Genomic DNA, 21,466 nt, shown 5'->3' with positions numbered 1-21,466 from the left:
GTGTGTGTGTGTGCGTGTGTGTGTGTGTGTGTGTATACATATGCACGTCAGTAAGGGTGATTGCAATGGAGGGTTCCTGATGGATGATCAACCATGAGAGTTGACAGCCTGTAGAGCGAAGACAAAGCATTAAGGCATGCAGAGAGACTTCAATCATTATTTAGTAATACAAGAAAATAAAGATTAAAAAAAATATATAATAAAGAAATACTGTCTTTCTTCATTAATTACATGCATCATCAGATCTTATTTACATTATAGACTCAAAATCAAAAAATGAAAAAGAGAATGATTATAAATAGGAGAAAACATTGGGTTTAATTAGGAGAAAACTTTTTCTTTTTTTCCTTTTCTTTACATATAGGAGAGACGAGTTAGCCTGGTGAGGACGACCCACGCACAGGGTCGCCTGGGTTCATGGGATATATGGTACAAAGTGTCCAACTTTCATATGGACATGGTCTGCCACCCCGCTGCCAAGACCTTACTCGATACACGATCTTGTGTGACAAGTAATAAGGGAAGGGCACGCAAAGATTGGGGGAAAACAGAACAATATTGAGCGAGTGATTAGCGTGTGGGCATGTTGAGGTGAATTTTCTTTAAACTAGATTTATTCCAAAAGCAAATTCTATTTTCTTTTTTCTATGTATTCTGTGTGTGTGTTTTTGTTAATCTGTTTCCCATCATTTGGATGAGACAGATATCTCTCCCTCCCTCCCTACCTACCTACCTAGTCATGTTTAGTGTGTGGCTATTGCAATGTCTGTGCAACAGGAGAAAGCAGAGTGATCAGCAGTGTGTGGATCGCTATTGTTACGGAAGACAATAATGGAAATCTATGCACTAAACACCCTCGTGTATGTGTACCCTTGTTCTCATATATATATATATATATATATATATACATGTGTGTGTGTGTGTGTGTGTGTGTGTGTGTGTGTATCATCCCTGAGAGAAAACTCAAAGTTCCTAATTCCAGTGACGTTCCAAAAGGATTAAACATTAAGAGCCAAAAGGAACGGTATGCCAGCCAGGCCAGATCCTCCCTCCCCCCAGTGTTCACTGAGGGCGGTGAGCGGGGGTACTCGTGGCTGTGTTCATCCTAGAGTTAAGTCCCACTCTTAATGGAACATCACGGAGCTTAAGTGTCTCCCGTTTTCTACCAGGTCTGTGATATCTTGGCTGTGTATCTTGGGGTAGTCGTTCTTACATGAGGCCTGGAAGTTATATATATATATATATATATATATATATATATATATATATATATATATATATATATATATATATATGTGTGTGTGTGTGTGTGTGTCTGTGTGTGTGTGTGTGTGTGTGATGGGCAAATCATGTGATGGTGTACGTCATACTACAGCCTCTAATGAAGGTTGTCATAAGGGTGTCATTCATTTCGTGTGTGAGGCAATATAGCACCCTCTTGCCATCACGTGTTCATGCTATCCCTGTCTTGTGTCGTCTGCCAACGAAGCGCTTAATGAATCGCCTCTATACCCTTAGGTTATAGAAGCGAATCCTTACAGCAACATCAGCTGGTGGTTGTGTACGTGGCGTCACACCACAGGCTGGCCTAGCTGTTCGCATTTAGAATGATTAGATTTAGTTGTGTGTTTATGACATAGATCGTCAGTAGGTGGACCAATCAAGCCTCAATTTTCTTCTGTTCAATCTCCAATCTTCTTGCACAATTTCTATGCCTCTTCCCATATTACTTTACTCGTTTTTTTTTTATTATCATATTTGTATATTGTATATATATACTTTTTTTTTAAAGGATTTCGAATCTTTGCAGCCGGGAGTGTACAATATCAGAACCACAGTCAGTACGAGGAGACGACTCGTCATTTGCATCAGGATGTGAACATTTATCTTTCTCTGGCCTAGCAGATACCGACACTCCGGGCTACACAGACCGATAAGGGATTTTGATTAGATTAATGACTGGTAAATCTCCAACTGGGGGAAAGAAAGAGGGGAGGGGGAGGGAATGTGGGGGGAAATAAAGAATTCTTTTTTTTATATATATATATATATCAGAGCAGATATCTTCTGATTTAGTGATGATGGGTCGGATGATCTATATGTAGCTAGTAATAAAGAGTTAAATGACAGTCAACAGCTTTCTAAACACCAAACACAGCAACACTAGTCTACCACATACTTAATATATATATATAGGCCATGGACTAAAGTGGTTACTTGCTAAAGACATGTATATATATAAGACCTTTCCTCTGATACCACATGAGCCGAAAACAAATCCTCCTTAGACATTGCGATCCTTCATAAATCTCAAACGGGAGGATCAAGTGAGAGCCTCCGCCTCTCTCTGCGTGGAAAGCAATATGAAACAAGAACTTGGCCAAGGCTCAGTAGGTATCAGGACTACGTTTTCTTCTTATCATAGTATCATCTCTTTTTTTCTTCTTAAAAACTTATATATAAGTGGAAAAACAATTTTGGTCATTTTGATAGAAGTATCAATAGGTTTAGTATTTCTTTTTTATTACATATGTATGGTATTAATAGCGTAGTGCTAATGTGAGGCAAAGGTTTTGATAATACCATTGTACTGAGATAGCAACTGCTAGTGGTAAAAAAAGTAACTTGTCAACAGCTTTTTTTTTTTCTATGATATAATTGATAGAGACAAGACAATTTTGTAAAACTGGTCATTACTGATCATTTCTTCTCTTCTGTTATGTATGTCTATATTCTTATGGTTATTCTGACCAATTATCTGGTACATCATTATGGTTATTTTGACCAATTATCTGGTACATCATTATGGTTATTTTGACCAGTTATCTGTATTATCTTTATGGTTATCTTGACCAGTTATCTGTATTATCTTTATGGTTATCTTGACTTCATCACAATGGTTCTGGTTCTTAGGCAGCAGGGTCACCTACCACGTCTATAATCTGTTGGAGAGTAATTCCAAAGGAGACGACCACTGGTTCACTCTCGTTGCCCACAGGTCGTTCCAGCGGATTGTAGTTGTCGAGCAGATCGTGGAGCAGTCGTCGCTCATTGTGCCCACACGTCGCTTCTGTAAACAACGACGACAGAGTTAGTTGGCCGGTCGTTCTGGTGGGTGGAGGTACGTGTGTGTGTGTGTGTGTGTGTGTGTGTGTTGGTGGGTGGAGGTACGTGTGTGTTGGTGGTTATGGGTGGGGGGGAGGACGGGGGTTCTCTGGGTTTGGTTAGGGGTTTTGTGGCGGTTGTGGATGTATTTAAGGGTTCAGGGGCGAGGAGGTTCTGATGTAGAAGTTTTTAAGGGTTATGGGGTCAAGGGGTTCTGATGTAGAAGTCCTCATGGATTGTGCAGTTAAGAGTTCTCAGGGGTTTGTGGTTCTGATGTAGAGGTCCTTAGGGGTTCTGGGGTTAGGGGATCTGGCGTAGAAGTTATTGTGTGGGTTCTGGGGCGAGATGGGGGTTCTGGGATTAGTTAGGGGGTTGTGAGGTAGAGATACGTGGGTAGAGATACGTGGGAGTTCTGGGGTTAGTTACGGGGTTTTAATCTAGAAGGACCTGGGGGTTCTGGGGTGAGTCAGGAGATTCTGAGATTGAACGTACGTAGGAGTTCTGGGGTTAGGTAAGGTGTTCCGAGATAAAAACCCCTTTTGGATTCCGAGGTTACTTAAGGGATTCCGAGGTTACTTAAGGGATTCCGGGGTTAGTTAAGGGATTCCGGGGTTAGTTAAGGGATTCTGGGATTAGTTAAGGGATTCTGGGATTAATTATGGAGTTCTAGTGTAGAAGTCTACGGGGGGGCTCTGGGATTAGTCTGGGGTTCTGAGGTTTGTTAGGGAGGTCCTGAGGTAGAGGTACTGAGGTTAGTGAGGGGTCCAGGGTTAGGAATAAAAGGGTGGGTTGTGGGGTTGTGGGGTTGTGGGGTTGCTGCCCATGGTGGCTATGGCAGTCATGCAGGAGTCAGGGTGGGGGTGGGGGGTGGGGGGGGGAGGGGGAGGGGATGGCCACAGCAGCCGTGATATACGTGGTCAGGGTGGGTGAGGAGGAGCAGGGCAGGTGGACGACTGCGTGAATACATGAACATACATTGAATGATAACGTGAATATACATATGATCATACATGAATAGACAGAACTATATGTCCTCCTCCTCCTCCTCCTCCTCCTCCTCTCTATATGTCCTCCTCCTCCTCCTCTCTATATGTCCTCCTCCTCCTCCTCTCTATATGTCCTCCTCCTCCTCCTCCTCTCTATATGTCCTCCTCCTCCTCCTCTCTATATGTCCTCCTCCTCCTCCTCTCTATATGTCCTCCTCCTCCTCCTCTCTATATGTCCTCCTCCTCCTCCTCTCTATATGTCCTCCTCCTCCTCCTCCTCTCTATATGTCCTCCTCCTCCTCCTCTCTATATGTCCTCCTCCTCCTCCTCCTCTCTATATGTCCTCCTCCTCCTCCTCTCTATATGTCCTCCTCCTCCTCCTCTCTATATGTCCTCCTCCTCCTCCTCTCTATATGTCCTCCTCCTCCTCCTCTCTATATGTCCTCCTCCTCCTCCTCTCTATATGTCCTCCTCCTCCTCCTCTCTATATGTCCTCCTCCTCCTCCTCTCTATATGTCCTCCTCCTCCTCCTCTCTATATGTCCTCCTCCTCCTCCTCCTCCTCTCTATATGTCCTCCTCCTCCTCCTCTCTATATGTCCTCCTCCTCCTCCTCTCTATATGTCCTCCTCCTCCTCCTCTCTATATGTCCTCCTCCTCCTCCTCTCTATATGTCCTCCTCCTCCTCCTCTCTATATGTCCTCCTCCTCCTCCTCTCTATATGTCCTCCTCCTCCTCCTCCTCCTCCTCCTCCTCTCTATATGTCCTCCTCCTCCTCCTCTCTATATGTCCTCCTCCTCCTCCTCCTCCTCCTCCTCCTCCTCTCTATATGTCCTCCTCCTCCTCCTCCTCCTCCTCCTCCTCCTCCTCCTCTCTATATGTCCTCCTCCTCCTCCTCTCTATATGTCCTCCTCCTCCTCCTCCTCCTCTCTATATGTCCTCCTCCTCCTCCTCCTCCTCCTCTCTATATGTCCTCCTCCTCCTCCTCCTCCTCCTCCTCCTCTCTATATGTCCTCCTCCTCCTCCTCCTCCTCCTCCTCCTCTCTATATGTCCTCCTCCTCCTCCTCCTCCTCCTCCTCCTCCTCTCTATATGTCCTCCTCCTCCTCCTCCTCCTCCTCCTCCTCTCTATATGTCCTCCTCCTCCTCCTCCTCCTCCTCCTCCTCCTCCTCTCTATATGTCCTCCTCCTCCTCCTCCTCCTCCTCCTCCTCCTCCTCCTCCTCCTCCTCCTCCTCCTCCTCCTCCTCCTCTCTATATGTCCTCCTCCTCCTCCTCCTCCTCCTCCTCCTCTCTATATGTCCTCCTCCTCCTCCTCCTCCTCCTCCTCTCTATATGTCCTCCTCCTCCTCCTCTCTATATGTCCTCCTCCTCCTCCTCCTCCTCTCTATATGTCCTCCTCCTCCTCCTCCTCCTCCTCCTCTCTATATGTCCTCCTCCTCCTCCTCTCTATATGTCCTCCTCCTCCTCCTCCTCTCTATATGTCCTCCTCCTCCTCCTCCTCTCTATATGTCCTCCTCCTCCTCCTCTCTATATGTCCTCCTCCTCCTCCTCCTCCTCCTCTCTATATGTCCTCCTCCTCCTCCTCTCTATATGTCCTCCTCCTCCTCCTCTCTATATGTCCTCCTCCTCCTCCTCTCTATATGTCCTCCTCCTCCTCCTCCTCTCTATATGTCCTCCTCCTCCTCCTCTCTATATGTCCTCCTCCTCCTCCTCTCTATATGTCCTCCTCCTCCTCCTCCTCTCTATATGTCCTCCTCCTCCTCCTCTCTATATGTCCTCCTCCTCCTCCTCCTCCTCCTCCTCCTCCTCTCTATATGTCCTCCTCCTCCTCCTCTCTATATGTCCTCCTCCTCCTCCTCTCTATATGTCCTCCTCCTCCTCCTCTCTATATGTCCTCCTCCTCCTCCTCTCTATATGTCCTCCTCCTCCTCCTCTCTATATGTCCTCCTCCTCCTCCTCTCTATATGTCCTCCTCCTCCTCCTCTCTATATGTCCTCCTCCTCCTCCTCTCTATATGTCCTCCTCCTCCTCCTCTCTATATGTCCTCCTCCTCCTCCTCTCTATATGTCCTCCTCCTCCTCCTCTCTATATGTCCTCCTCCTCCTCCTCTCTATATGTCCTCCTCCTCCTCCTCTCTATATGTCCTCCTCCTCCTCCTCTCTATATGTCCTCCTCCTCCTCCTCTCTATATGTCCTCCTCCTCCTCCTCTCTATATGTCCTCCTCCTCCTCCTCTCTATATGTCCTCCTCCTCCTCCTCTCTATATGTCCTCCTCCTCCTCCTCTCTATATGTCCTCCTCCTCCTCCTCTCTATATGTCCTCCTCCTCCTCCTCCTCCTCCTCCTCCTCCTCCTCCTCCTCCTCCTCCTCCTCCTCCTCCTCCTCCTCCTCCTCCTCCTCCTCCTCTCTATATGTCCTCCTCCTCCTCCTCCTCCTCCTCCTCCTCCTCCTCCTCCTCCTCCTCCTCCTCCTCCTCCTCCTCCTCCTCTCTACATGTCCTCCTCCACCCCCTCCTCTTCCTCCTCTCTATATGTCGTCCTCCTCTCTATATGTCCTCCTCCTCCTCCCCTTCTTCCTCTCTATATGTCCTCCTCCTCCTCCTCCTCCTCCTCCTCCTCCTCTCTCTCGTGCTTCTCCTCCAACTCTTGCTCTCCCCCCGCTCGCCTAGCGGAGGGACCAGTATGGTGCCGGGGCTGGGGTAGGTGGCGAGGGAGGGGGAGGCCGGCGAGAGTGAGGGAGGGGGGGGGGGGGTTGGGGGGGAATCCATAATGAAAATGGGGAGTGTCAGTGTAGCGGAGGTTGGCTGCCATACTCAGTAAACACTACCAGTCTCCCGCTCTCTTATCGCCCACTACACCCCTGTGTGTGTGTGTGTGTGTGTGTGTGTGTGTGTGTGTGTGTAAGTGAAAAACTTGAAGGAATTGATAGTGTTGTGTCCTCTCCTCACCTCCTTTCCCTTGCCTTGCACAGCACACGTCTACTTCAGTGATCAGTTCTCGTCACTGCTGGCCAATGATCAGTGCTCGTCACTGATGGCCAGTCACAGCACCGCAAGGATCGGGAGGCAACACTAGGAGAGGGAGGCACCACAAGGAACAGGAGGCACCACCAGGAGAGGGAGGCACCACGGGGAGAGGGAGGCATCACAAGGAACGGGAGGCAACACTAGGAGAGGGAGGCATCACAAGAAACAGGAGGCACCACTAGGAGCGGGAGGCATCACAAGGAGAGGGAGGCACCACCGGGAGAGGGAGGCATCACAAGGAACGGGAGGCACCAGTAGGAGAGGGAGGCACCACAAGGAACGGGAGGCAACACTAGGAGAGGGAGGCATCACAAGGAACAGGAGGCACCACCAGGAGAGGGAGGCACCACAAGGAACGGGAGGCACCAGTAGGAGAGGGAGGCACCACAAGGAACGGGAGGCAACACTAGGAGAGGGAGGCATCATAAGGAACAGGAGGCACCACCAGGAGAGGGAGGCACCACAAGGAACGGGAGGCACCAGTAGGAGAGGGAGGCACCACAAGGAACGGGAGGCATCACAAGGAGAGGGAGGCATCACAAGGAACGGGAGGCAACACTAGGAGAGGGAGGCATCACAAGGAGAGGGAGGCATCACAAGGAGAGGGAGGGGGGGGTGGCGAGCGGGGGGCACCACCACAAGGAATTCTTAATGGCGAGTCTTTGATAGGCCACGTGTGTTGAATTATCGTGTTGTCCAGAGAAAGAGTTCCTCAGCGCCACCCCCTCTGGGAGTAGACACCTGTGTACGAGGTTGTATAACTAGTATCACAGTGCGGTGTGTGTATGTGTGTGTTACGAATCATTGGAGAGCAGAAATACTAGAGTCAGTTCATATATATATATATATATATATATATATATATATATATATATATATATATATATATATACATATATATATATGTAATGTGTCGCAGCGGCCAAAGTTATCACGACACATTCCAGTTGGTTCTCGTGTCGGGTGAGAGCAAGAAGCTTTGCTTGGACGCGAGGTGAGGTACAATGGCCAGACGCTGTAGGCGCAGCTAACAGCTACGAGTGAATTGTATAGCCTTTGACAGAGCCATGCCCAAGGTAGCGTTCCCTATTGTGGACGGTACAGATGGAGTGGGACGGGGTTGCCGTCAGCGTCCGGGTTTCCATAGCTTTTCAAGGCTTCGCGAGCTACAGTGAGAGTCGAGACCAGGAGAAGAAAATATCCTTGCTTCACCTTAAGGTCCTGTCTCCCTGTCTCTAGGTCCCCTTTCATAAGCCTCCTGTGGCAGGAAATATCCTTACCTTCCTGGCCCAGGATCCCTTCTATAGGCCTCCTGCAGAGGGGGAAAAAAAAAATCTGTCAACCTACCTGGCCCAAAAGCTCTTTCATAGGAACTCCTGTAGGAGAAAATATCCTCATCTCACCTTGCCTTCCTACTATAGGCTTCCTGCAGGAGGAAGAAATCCTTCATCGTGGCGGTACCGTTGCTGAGCAAGGCGGTACGACCCTTGAACCCGACGATACGACCCTTAGCTACTGATGGCGTGACTCTCGACCTGAACCATAAGACGTGAGGTCAAAGGCTTTTTAGAGATCAATGGAGTTGATGTAATCGGCGGTACAGAGGAGGTCGGTGCTGGCGCTAACGACAGTTGTTATTCGTCGGGCATATATACCTAAGACGTCTTGATGGACGGCGAGAGAGATCGGAGGAGCCGCTGCAGAAACATCACCAGTTTATTCGAAGTTGATAAACTTGTGGTGGCAGAATTCTGTGCTCACGAGGGACGAACCACACCTGAACGAACTAGGGGAGAAGGGCTGCGCGTTTTGGCAGGGTCCTTAGTGAGTCGACACGTGCGTTGAGTGCATCCCGTGTGTAAACCTGGCCCATCCACCCCAGTGAGAACTTTTGTAGAGAATCCTTGAATGTTTATATGTTAATTATGGCAGTAAACATAACAAAATTTGAGAGTCAGACACAACAGCGGTGGGAGACAATCATAAGGTTGGCATTTCTCAATCTTGGTTAGATATTGAAGATCTCCCAGGGGTTTTCCTAGCCACGTACTCAGTTCCTAGGTATACGCTCTGACTGTGGTAGGGGATGTGAAATAGGCTGTGGTGTGGTGGTAGGCCGAAAGGAAATCGGGCATCTGCCCGGAGCCACATTGATTGTATAACTTGAATTGATTTCTGCTATGCGTGTCATCAACATTTTGTTAAGATACTTACATCACAGTTTCATGGGCGGGACGAATAGTGGAACTGAAAACGAAAATGATCGACTTGTTTATAGATCAAAAGTAATCCACTGCTCGACTTGCTCTTAGATCATCAAAAGTAATCCACTGCTCGACATGTTTACAGATCAAAAGTAATCCTCTTGGGAGACCACAATCAAACCTTTTGCTCAGGGCCACGACAAACCTATAGCCACCTAAGAGATGATGTCTTCATCATCTTTTTTCAAGCTCGTCATAATCCAGTGCTGAGAGAGAGAGAGAGAGAGAGAGAAAAAAAAAATGTCGAGACTGCTAATAATATCGATTTCATTATGAAAAGTTAAAAGCAAGAAAATAACGATACAATTAGTTTACAGACACCCCAGCAAAGGCATAAGATGTGGATGAAAGACTTATAGCAGAAATTCTACAACGAATTCATTTCGAACGACTAACTCATTTCGACTATAGAAGGGAAATATTAACATATCGACAGCCAGGTGGGAGGAAAGCCACCAAGTGTGGTGGGCTCAACCTAAATTTGCTTAATACTGGCCTAATACAATTACCCGGAAAACTGACTCGCGACGAGACCATATTAGATTTAGTTCTCGCCACGCACGAGGATCTCGTTAACAACGCTGAAGTTGGAGAAAGAAAAAATGAAAATTGGTGTAAGAGACCGCCGAAATGAAATACTTTTGAAGTCACTTCCGACATTGTCTGTAATGCTGGTCATCATAAAAGCCACAAAAAAAGAGAAAAAAGTAGATCTGGAAAATGTAATTACTTTTGTATTCCTCTTGACAGACAAATATGGTATGATATGGTGAATAAGAATGATATGGACGTGGTCTGGAAAGGTTACAGTAAGACTTTCAAAGCAGTTGACGGTCTTTTTCCAATATGTAGCAAAGATGATGGAACGATGACAAAGACCTGCTTGTCGTCTAAAAAGATAGTACATAAGAATTTCAAAGAAACTAATAACTACCTTGATTGATAAAGTATGTAAATTTCCCAAAGAAACTAAGTTTAATGTATGCAACAAAATCCCTATGAAGCCTATATTCCGGGAAATAGTTAAAATAAACCCCAAGGAGTTTTATGGATATGCCTGAAGGAAGAGTCTTTTTACCCAGTCAGTTGGTCTATTAATCATGGAAAACGGTGACCTGGTTCAAGACTGCGAAGCCATGACAAAGATCTTCAATATTCTTTTTCTTTTCCTCTGTATTGGCGACTAAGACAACTCATGTCCCAAAAGCAGCTCTATTGTTACGATAAGAACATTCTGCAATAGACTATCATAAGAATTATAGATTAACTGTAAGGACTATATGGAATAAAAGTAAACAAAATGAAAGGCTAAGATAAGTTTTAGCCTAAAGCAATCAATGAGGCTAAAAATGCTCTTGGCTGTACCTTCGAATGTCATTTGCTTTGGGGAAGTGCCAAAGACTGGAAGTTTTGCAGGATAACACCGCTGCTGCTGAAAGGTAATACTACGTCCCTGGGAGGAAATTTTTTCTCACAAGCTTATCTTTTGTAGTTAGTTAAACTGTGGAAATCATCATTCGGGCGAAAATTATAAATCACTGAAGAGGACCTTCATTATTTGATAAACGATTCATAGCATGGTTTTCACCGATATCACTCATGTCTGGGAAATTTGCCCCATCTATTTTGATATAATCAACATGTGTGAATAAACTAAATCAACTGTTGTCATCTATCTAGATTTCCAAAAATCCTTCAAGAAAGTTCCATTTCACAGGTTACTTACTAGCAAATTTACAGACACGTGATAGACATGGAGTTGTACTTCGGTGGCTAGGAAATTGGTTAGATGGCCATAAACAAATAGATGATGATCAGTGATCAAGCCTTAGAATAGTCAGACGCAAGAGCTTTGCTTTCTCATTTATATTAATGATATTGATAATGGCTTGCATCGTACTATCAAAATTTTCAAATGATATTAAGCTGCGAAATAAATCTACAACGGATACTGGACATTTGCAACTCTAAACTGACAAAGACAATCGAATGGATGAGAATCACATGGTGGACACTGACTTTGACATCGATCACCTAAAAACTTTACACTTTATCAAAAACGGGGAAGCAAGCTGCCGCATAAACTCTCTTGAACTACAAAAAGGTAAACGAAGAAAAAGACTAAGACAGCGTCATAATCTCTGGTGACATAAATCTAAGTAAGCACTTAGCAGAAGCAGTTAAAAGAGCGGACAAAATTCTTGGATTCACAGGCAGGACTTAGGAACATTAGTCAAAGGAAATTATCCTCACATTTTTTTTACAGTTCACTGCTGCGTCTCGACCTTGAATATCAACAGTCTACAGTTTTGTTCATCCTAATAAGAAAAAATAATAAAGATGGAATGGAGACAGTGCTGAGGAGCGGTACCAAGATATCTCCCTATGAGCACCGACTAAAGAGGCTTAAATCGTTTTAGCTTAGAGAAGAGAAGGTTAAGACGTTATCTCAGAGAGGTATTCAAAATCATCAAAGGCTCTGATAATTTCGATCTAGCAAGATACTTACGGATGAATGCGTCTGATTTCATAATAAGACATCGATACCAACTCGAGGGCAAATGTTTAACTCGAATGAGGAGACGCAAATTCTCTTCAACAAAATTTTTGAACCACGGAATAATTTGCAACTGGAGTAGTTTCAAAATCAGATACATTTAAGACGACACTTGCTAGATATTTGGCTTTAAGTCCTCGACTGTCCATACTTTTCCTCTCTGAATCATTTGCACGTCTTTCTCTTCTTACCACACTCATCTCCTCCCAGTTTCTGATCTATTCCACTACCGCAAGGAGCCTAGACAGGACCCGGTGGCCTGTTGCTGTTTGAACACCTCTGTATTGTGTTTGTATTCCGTTGTATCATATCTACGGTCCTGTTACGGGTCGACCAGCCGTGTTCGTGGGGGGTGTTAAGAGGATACAGAACTGGTGGTTGAAACCGGTTAAGAAGATTGGGGACGACTCGTAAGGCTCTCTAGTGAAACCGATTCATGTTTACTGTTGTAATAAACATAGTCTATTATGGCGAAGGAGAATCATTATGATAGGAGTGTGTGCGCGTGCGCACGTGTGTGTGTGTGTGTGTGTGTGTGTGTGTGTGTGTGTGTGTCTGATTTCCATTAGTATGTTACAGGGAGAAAGTTTTACACTGTCGTCCTGTTTCTTAACCTTTTATGTATGCACCATGTCATAACTATGACTACAAACACACACACACACACACACACACACACACACGCTTCAACTACTGTTTCAATGTCACTGTTCATCAAGTAATGTTCAATCAAGCCCATAATGCATAAAACATAACATTGACTCTGTGAACATCCCTGAATATCTACTACTCTGGCTATCTAAACGTATACCTCACCCATATGAGCATCCCAAGTGTGGAAATGTAATCCAGCTTACCCTAATCATAAGGTCTTGTATGACAAGTGGTAACAATCATGACCACTTCTGTAATATCTGTAATATCCCAGTTCTGTAATATCTCAGCTGTATATTTCCAGTTACGTCCAATAAACCGTTATTTATCTTATTTACACTGTGGCCTACGCCAGGTATCCATTTATCGACTAGCCCCGAAGGGAGAATTAACACCTGGGTTGGATGCGGGCCGAGTGCCACACCCAGGATTCGAACTTATACGGGTACTACCCCAGGCTGGCCCGTGCTGAATCACGTTCAGTAACGCTAACCACTTTACGCCACAGAAACCCGTGTATGTGTGTGTAATAATAATAATAATAATGATAAATGATAATAATAACAGATAATAATGATAATTTGAGAACTTGAACCTAGTTAAGATGAGGCTACTGTAAAGATACAGGTGTGATATAGTAAATGGTAAACACCAGTGATGCAATAAAGATAATCATGTATTATTAGATATAACAAGTAAGTGAAGGATTCAGGTGTAGTGATGATGAAGCGGCGAGAAATAGGGTGTAGTGAAGATGAGGGTGAGATGAAGATGAAATTGCATCGAAAACGTTGGTGAAGATGTAGTTTAGCGATGAAGGTGCAGCGAAGGTCATCTCTTTGACCTCACCCCGAAAATGATCCATGTCACAATCGAGTTCAATCACAGGGGATGAATATGAGCAAATGCAGCCTTCCTTCGTCTGTTCCTGGTGCTACCATGCTGAGGCGGGAAATGGCGAGCAAGTAGACAAAAGAAAATATAATTGATAAAATCACTAGGAAATGGGGAGAAATTGCTGCCCACACATCTCTTGCACTTCGTAATAATAATAATAATAATAATAATAATAATAATAATAATAATAATTTTTTTTTTTTTTCTATACTTTGTCGCTGTCTCCCGCGTTTGCGAGGTAGCGCAAAATAATAATAATGTACTTCAATTTCTAAAAGTCGGAACAGATGTAGGAGCCAAGGTAGGAGTGCTCTTCTTCCTCTTAACTCTTAGATTGACTTGTCAATGTGTGAGGATGTAACTAAGAAGATAAGAGAGGAGATATAGGTAGTATGTTCGAGGAGAACCTGGATGTTCTGGCTCTGAGAAAAACGAAGCTCAAGGGTAAAGGGGATATATGGTTTGGGAATGTCTTTCAGGTAACGGCAGAGGTCAGTGTACGAGGGGGATAGCTAAGGAATGGGTAACATTTCTGCTGAATGACGAGTTGTGGAAGTGCGAAAGAGTAAGGAAGTGAGCCACAAACTGACTTTGGTAAAAGAAGAACGAGAGAGGTGAGTGACTATCAGCGCTTATGCGCCTGGAGATGGCAGGACTAAAGAAGATAGACGAGTGTTTTGAGAGCGATTGAGTGAGAGTGTAAGCGGCGTCGATGCGAAAGACCGGGTATTAGTGACGGGTGATTTAAATGGGAAAGTGGATAATGTGGCAATTGAGAGCATACTCGGAAGAAGTGGGGTATTCAGTCATGTGAATGGAAATGGTGAACAGCTTGCGGAGCTGTGTGCTGTGTAGTTGAATATACATGGGTATACGTGGGTAAGTGTGAGACATGGGGAGAGGGTATTATCAGATTATTTGCGAACTGATGGACAAAATTAGAGACTCCTGGATGTCAGTGTGTTGAGGGAGGGCAGCTGGTGAGATGTCTGATCATTACTTGGTGGAGGCAAGGGCGGAGATTTCCAGAGACTTTCGGAAAAGTGAAAAGATGAGAGTGAGAAGATGGTGAAAGTAAGTGGATTTAGACAAGAGACTTGTGTGAAGAAATACCAGGAGATATTTGGTGTGGAATGGCAAAAAGAGAGAGTTTATGAAGCAAGGGTAGTGGATGAGGAGTGGAGATATCTAGGAAAGCAGTGCTGGCATATGCAAGAGAAGTGTGAAGCATGCAGAAAAGTGAGAGGTGGGCAGGTAAAACAGGGTAATGAGTAGTGTGATAACAAGGTCAAGTTGCTTGTGTAAGAGAAAAGAGATGTGTATGGGCGTTACTTACAGGGAAGGAATGCGAGTGATTGAGAGATGTACAAGACAAAGCGGCAGGAGGTGAAGAGGAAGGTGCAGGGTCTGAAAAAGAGAGCAAATGAGAGTTGGGGTGAGCGCAAATCAGTTAACTTCTGAAGAATAAGGTGATTTGGAAGGAGGTAAATAGCGTGAGGAAAACTTGAGAGCAAATGGAAACATCTGTGAAGGGGGCAAATGGGGAAATAGTAAGAGGCAAAGGCTAGGTGGAGTGAAGATGGACTCAGTATTTTCAAGGAGTGTTGATTGTTCGATAATAAGTTGGCAGATTTGGGGTGTTTTGGTCGGGAGTTATGTAAAGTGGTTTCGTGAAATGAGGAGAGGTGGTGAAGGCTTTGCTTCAGATGAAATGTGGCAAGGCGGCTTGAGTGGATGGTATTGCAGTTGAGTTTGTTAAAAGAGGGTGACTGTTGTTGATTGGTTAGTTAAGATTCTTAACGTATTTTTGAATCATGACGAGGTGCCATACGATCAGCAGAATTCCAATATAATTCCACTCCATGAATACGAGGGAAATAAAGGTGAATATTCAGATTACAGATGTATAAGATTGCTGAGTGTGTCCAGAGAGTTATATGGGAAGCTGGTGATTCCGAGGGCTGTGACTTGCACTGACACTCAGGCTGAGAAGGAACAAGGTGAGGAATACTTAGAGAAACAGAAAGATTTATACGTGGCATTGAAGATCTCGAGAGAGAGTATGGTAGGAATGATAGTGAACTTTTGTTTTGGGAGGAAAGGTACTAGAAGCAGTGAAAAGTTTTTATGATAGTAAAGCGTATGTGCGAGTAGGTAGAGAGAATGGCGAATGGTTCCTGGCGAAGGTGGGTCTTCAGCAGGGGTGTGTAATGTCTTCATGGCTGGTCAATCTGTTTATGGATAGGGTGGCGAGGGAGGCAAATGCGAGGGTTTTGGACAGAAGGGTAGGTCTCCAGTCTGGCAAGGGTTGGGGTGTTTGAGAGATGAATCAGTTGTTTGCATATGGCACGGCGCTGGTGGCAGGTTCAAGAGTTAGAAGCTTCAAAACTGGTTTCTGAGTTTGGGAGTGTGTGTGTTAAAGGAAAAAAGTTGAAATCAATTGTGAATAAAAGCAAGGTTACTAGGTATAGTAGTGTAGATAAGACAGGTTAGCTAATGTGAGTTTGCACGGAGATAACTAGGAGAAAGTGAAGCGTTTTAGATACCTGGGAGTGGACACGTCAACAAATGGAATCATGGGAGATGAAGCGAGTTGTCATACGTTGGTTTAGTTGGGGGGGGGGACATGGGAGCATTGAGGAATACATGTAAAGAATGGAAATCGAAGATGGGAATGTTTGAAGGTTCAGTAGTCCCGACGGTGTCGTATAGATGCGAGGTGTGGTCTCTATATGGGAATATACGGAAGTGTCTGAAGGTACCGGAGATGAAATATCTAATTAAAATATGTGTTAGAAGAAGGGTTGATCGAGCAAGAAATGAGAGGGTTTGAGAGAGGCGTGCTAACGAAAAGATTACGGAAGAGAGAGCTGAAATGGTTTGGACATCTACAGAGAATCAGTGAGGGTAGGTTGACAAAGAGGATATACATGTTACAAACGGAATGGACAAAATGGGAGAGTCCAAATTGGAGATGGAAGGATGGAGAGGAACAGGTATCGAGTCTTTGGGCTTGCAAATGCAGGAGGGTGCAAGGCGTGCACGGGACAGAGTTAATTAAAGTGATGTGGTATTCAGGGGCGACGTGATTGTCAATGGACTGAACCAGGGCATGTGAAACATCTGGGGTAAACCATGGAAAGGTCTGTGGGGCCTGGATGTGGATAGGGAGCTGTGGTTTTGGTGCATTACACATGGCAGAGAATGGATTTGAGCGGATTAAGCTATTTCTTCGTCTTTTCCTGGCGGTACCTCGCTGACGTGGGAAATGGCGAGCGAAAAAGCAAGAAGGAAAAATATTAATGATAAAGATAGTAAGGATAATGGTGTCATCAATAATGACAATAATTATTATGAGAATGATAACGAATGATGATGATAATGAATAATGATAATATGATAATAATGATAATGACAATGATAGAAATAAGAACAATGATAGTAATACTTGTACTGTGTATGTGTGTGTGTGTAGAAAGGTTAAACTTTTACCCACCCGGTAATGAGAAGGTCAAAGGTCAATGGTATCAATAAGAACACATGAAGATAAAGGTTGTTGTGGGGAAGAAAATGGTCTTTGGAGGATTCATTCCCAAGGAGCCATTATGGGGTCATTGGTCATATGTCTTTAAAGGAGTCATGTGACACCTGTCACTGAGGTAGGTCACGACTCACCTGTCACTGAGGGAGGTCACGACTCACCTGTCATTAGGGGAGGTCACGACTCACCTGTCACTGAGGTAGGTCACGACTCACCTGTCACTGAGGTAGGTCACGACTCACCTGTCACTGAGGTAGGTCACGACTCACCTGTCACTGAGGGAGGTCACGACTCACCTGTCACTGAGGGAGGTCACGACTCACCTGTCACTGAGGGAGGTCACGACTCACCTGTCACTGAGGGAGGTCACGACTCACCTGTCACTGAGGGAGGTCACGACTCACCTGTCACTGAGGGAGGTCACGACTCACCTGTCACTGAGGTAGGTCACGACTCACCTGTCATTAAGGGAGGTCACGACTCACCTGTCATTAAGGGAGGTCACGACTCACCTGTTATTGCTCTCTCGCCTCACTAGATTCTCGTGGGAAGAATACTACTGAATATATATATATATATATATATATATATATATATATATATATATATATATATATATATATATACCTCCTAAGTATGACACAGAAAACGGGACAATATCCGATGGGGGAGGGGGGAGAGGCGGGTTAGGGTGGGGGGGAAAGGAGAGAGGTGGCCCGTATTGATCCTTGGCCCACCCGGTGGCCCACCGGCCCACTGGCCCGCTGGGCCACCCCCCCCTCGGCCCACCCACCCTTTGTTACCAGCTCAAACACCTGCCTCACTCATTATAAATATGGCCAAAATATATCATCTCAAAATGAATTCCCTAAAGATAATGCAAGGAAAATATAGTGTGCTTTCCCTCCCGGTATAATATATATATATATATATATATATATATATATATATATATATATATATATATATATATATATATATCCCTGAGGCAGATGTATATACAACACGGGTTAGACCCTAGGAAGAGGTGTCCCGGCCCAGTGTTCGAATCCCACGCAACGTGTATACAAACATCTGTCTGTCCAACGACATATTTGTCACATCATCGAAGCCGCGGTGGATGAAGGTCCACGCTCCGACCAGGCTTTGGGGGTACAGGAATAACACTGGAATTTTTCGTACATACTCGCCAGTTCCCGCATTAGCGAGGTAGCGTCAAGAGCAGAAGAACAAGCCTTAAGAGGATATATCCTCACTTGGCCCCTCAGATGAAGAATGGCCCATCCAACCATATGCACATATTCATATTTATTATACTTTGTCGCTGTCTCCCGCGTTAGCGAGATAGCGCAAGGAAACAGACGAAAGGATGGCCAACCCACCCACATGCACATGTATATACATACACGTCCACACGCGCACATATACATACCTATACATCTCAATGTATACATATATATACACACATACATATACATATATACATATGTACATAATTCATACTGTCTGCCCTTATTCATTCCCGTCGCCCTTACACGCACATATACATACATATACAAACATACGCATACATATACACACATGTACGTATTCATACTTGCTTGCTTTCATCCATTCTCGGCGCTACCCCGTTCACAGGAAACAGCATCGCTACCCCTTGCTTCAGCGAGGTAGCGCCAGGAAAACAGACAAAAATGGCCTCATATTTCAAACATACTCGCCATTTCCCGCGTTAGCGAGGTAGCGTTAAGAACAGAGGAATGAGCCTTCGAGGGGAAAATCTTCATCTGGCCCCTTCTCTGTTCCTCCTTTTGTATAAGTATAAAACTGGAGGGGAGGATTTCCCACCCACCGCTCCCATATATATACATACATACATTATATATATATATATATATATATATATATATATATATATATATATATATATATATATATATATACATATATATATATATATATATATATATATACACATATATATATATATATATATATATATATATATATACATATATATATATATATATATATATATATATATATATATATATATATATATATATATATATATATATATAAGGTGAAGTAGCTAATCAATAAGAATTCAGATGATTTCATTTAATGTAATTCTTCTTACATTCAGCACATGTTTTACGGAAGCAATCCACCTCATCAGATGCTAACAATTCAGAAAGTTTTCTCAGATCTCAACACCACCACCAGGACACACATTCCGTCTCTCCTCTGCCATTTTCGACTACACATTGACCTGACCATTAAAGGGAAAGTGGGGAGGGGTGCCATGTGGTTTAGGGTCAGGCCAATGTGTAGCTGAAAATGGCAGAGGAGAGACGGAATGTGTGTCCTGGTGGTGGTGGTGTTGAGATCTGAGAAAACTTTATGAATTATTTGTATGGGGAAATGTGTGGTGGTGGTGATGGTGATTTTAATAACTTTATGGAATGTTTGCATCTGATGAGGCGGATTGTCTCCGTGAAACATGTTTCGAATGTGAAGAAGAATTCCATTTTAGATAGAATTATCTTAACTCCTACCCAATTGCGATTCCAACTTCACAGCTACCATCACGGACTAGTGTGATCAACCTATGTATATATATATATGTATATATATATATATATATATATATATATATATATATATAGAGAGAGAGAGAGAGAGAGAGAGAGAGAGAGAGAGAGAGAGAGAGAGGTCACAGTGGTGCGCGTGATCTAGTATATGCTGATAAACACGAAGAAAATGAAACACGATAAGTTCTCAAGTGCACTTTCGTGTAATGATCACATCGTCAGGGGAGATACAAGAATGAGATATAAGACGTAGGACAGTCGGTTGATATATAAGGAAGAGATATCGCTAATACGCCATTGTTAAACAAGCTTCATACATATGTGTGTGTGTATCAGGCGCTTTCTTTGAGGAATGTGTGTGACCAATACTTCGAGAAATAAAAGGATTTGTATGATTCATTTAAGAATCTAGAGGAAACGAGTGATAGGGTTGATAGAGATGCCTTGAAGTAAGTGCTACGAATTCATAGTGTGGGAGATAGCTATAGGAACAGAGAAAGGGGCCAAGTGAGGATATTCCCTCAATATATATATATATATATATATATATATATATATATATATATATATATATATATATATATATATTATCCCTGGGGATAGGGGAGAAAGAATACTTCCCATGTATTCCCTGCGTGTCGTAGAAGGCGACTAAAAGGGGAGGGAGTGGGGGGCTGGAAATCCTCCCCTCTCAATTTTTTTTAATTTTCCAAAAGAAGGAACAGAGAAGGGGGCCAGGTCAGGATATTCCCTCAATGGCCCAGTCCTCTGTTCTTAACGCTACCTCGCTAACGCGGGAAATGGCGAATAGTTTGAAAAAAAAAAGAATATATATATATATATATATATATATATATATATATATATATATATATATATATATATATATATATATCTTAATCGCTATATGATGCTTGAATTTATTTCAATAGCTGTTATGTAATCATACATCGGACCCATTTTTTTTCTATTCATTCCCATTTCCTCGTTCATGCATACCTCATCATTCACTACATAGAAAAACTCTTCCTTGGTTTATGAACTGGATTCATGTACGTTATGAACCTACACCCATCGCTTCGTTGAGGATCCAGGGAATGGTGGGAGGAGTTCCAGGACTAGCGACGGCCGGGGCGAGCAGTGGGAAGGATTACAAGGCAGTGCACTGGAAGGACAGATATGGGAGACCTGGAAGTCCATGACGAGGTTACGTGCTGAAGGACAGTACATTGGAGTGCACTGGAAGAATGGATAACAGGATACCTGAAAGTCTATGACGAGGTTACGTGCTGGAGGACAGTACATTTGAGGTACACTGGAAGTACAGATATAGAGAGAGCTGGTCAATGATAAGGTGATCTTCAGATATGATTTCTAATTTGTTGTAGAAACAGGAGAGTAAAAGAACAATTTTTGTAATGAAAAATGAATGATGGTGATGATGGAAGGTCTGAGAAAGATGGGGACCGTAGCATAGAAAGGCAACGTGAAGAACAATGGATCATTGTCAAAGAAAGGTTTGTGACACAGAAAAAGGGCAATGTAGGTACTACATCCTCTAAGATATGGACCTTTGTATAAATCTGTGACAAAGAATGATATCTAAGAAAATGGAGGCTGTCACTATGAGTTGGAAAATATAATAACGAGACCATTAACAAAGAAATAAGGAAGGCAAAAGCAGCACTTGTTAGAAAGACAAGGGATTGTCATGAAGGAAGAATTGTGACAGAGGATAGCGAGGCCATGACATAGAGAGGACAATGGACAAAGATAGAACCTTCGGCAGAGGAAGGGTCTTCGAGAACAAGAGGCGTCTCGATAAAGAGGGAGGTCTTCGACAA

General features: G+C 43.9%; 1 protein-coding gene across 23 annotated transcripts in view; it reads right to left on the bottom strand.

The window, feature by feature from the left end:
- LOC139756152 (neuronal acetylcholine receptor subunit alpha-7-like) overlaps window positions 1-21,466 on the bottom strand; it is a 586,121-nt gene that overhangs the window by 235,311 nt on the left and 329,344 nt on the right. For all 23 annotated transcript variants that reach the window (XM_071675307.1, XM_071675320.1, XM_071675306.1 and 20 more), the window contains exon 2: window positions 2,931-3,070. In XM_071675307.1, coding sequence (XP_071531408.1) covers window positions 2,931-3,070 — 140 coding nt within the window. The remainder of the gene's footprint in view (window positions 1-2,930; window positions 3,071-21,466) is intronic.

Source organism: Panulirus ornatus, chromosome 20, assembly GCF_036320965.1.
Source record: "Panulirus ornatus isolate Po-2019 chromosome 20, ASM3632096v1, whole genome shotgun sequence".
In the NCBI taxonomy this organism is placed as follows: Eukaryota; Metazoa; Arthropoda; class Malacostraca; order Decapoda; family Palinuridae; genus Panulirus; species Panulirus ornatus.
The sequence above is the reverse complement of the archived record's forward strand: the minus strand, read 5'-3'. Positions and strand labels throughout refer to the sequence as shown.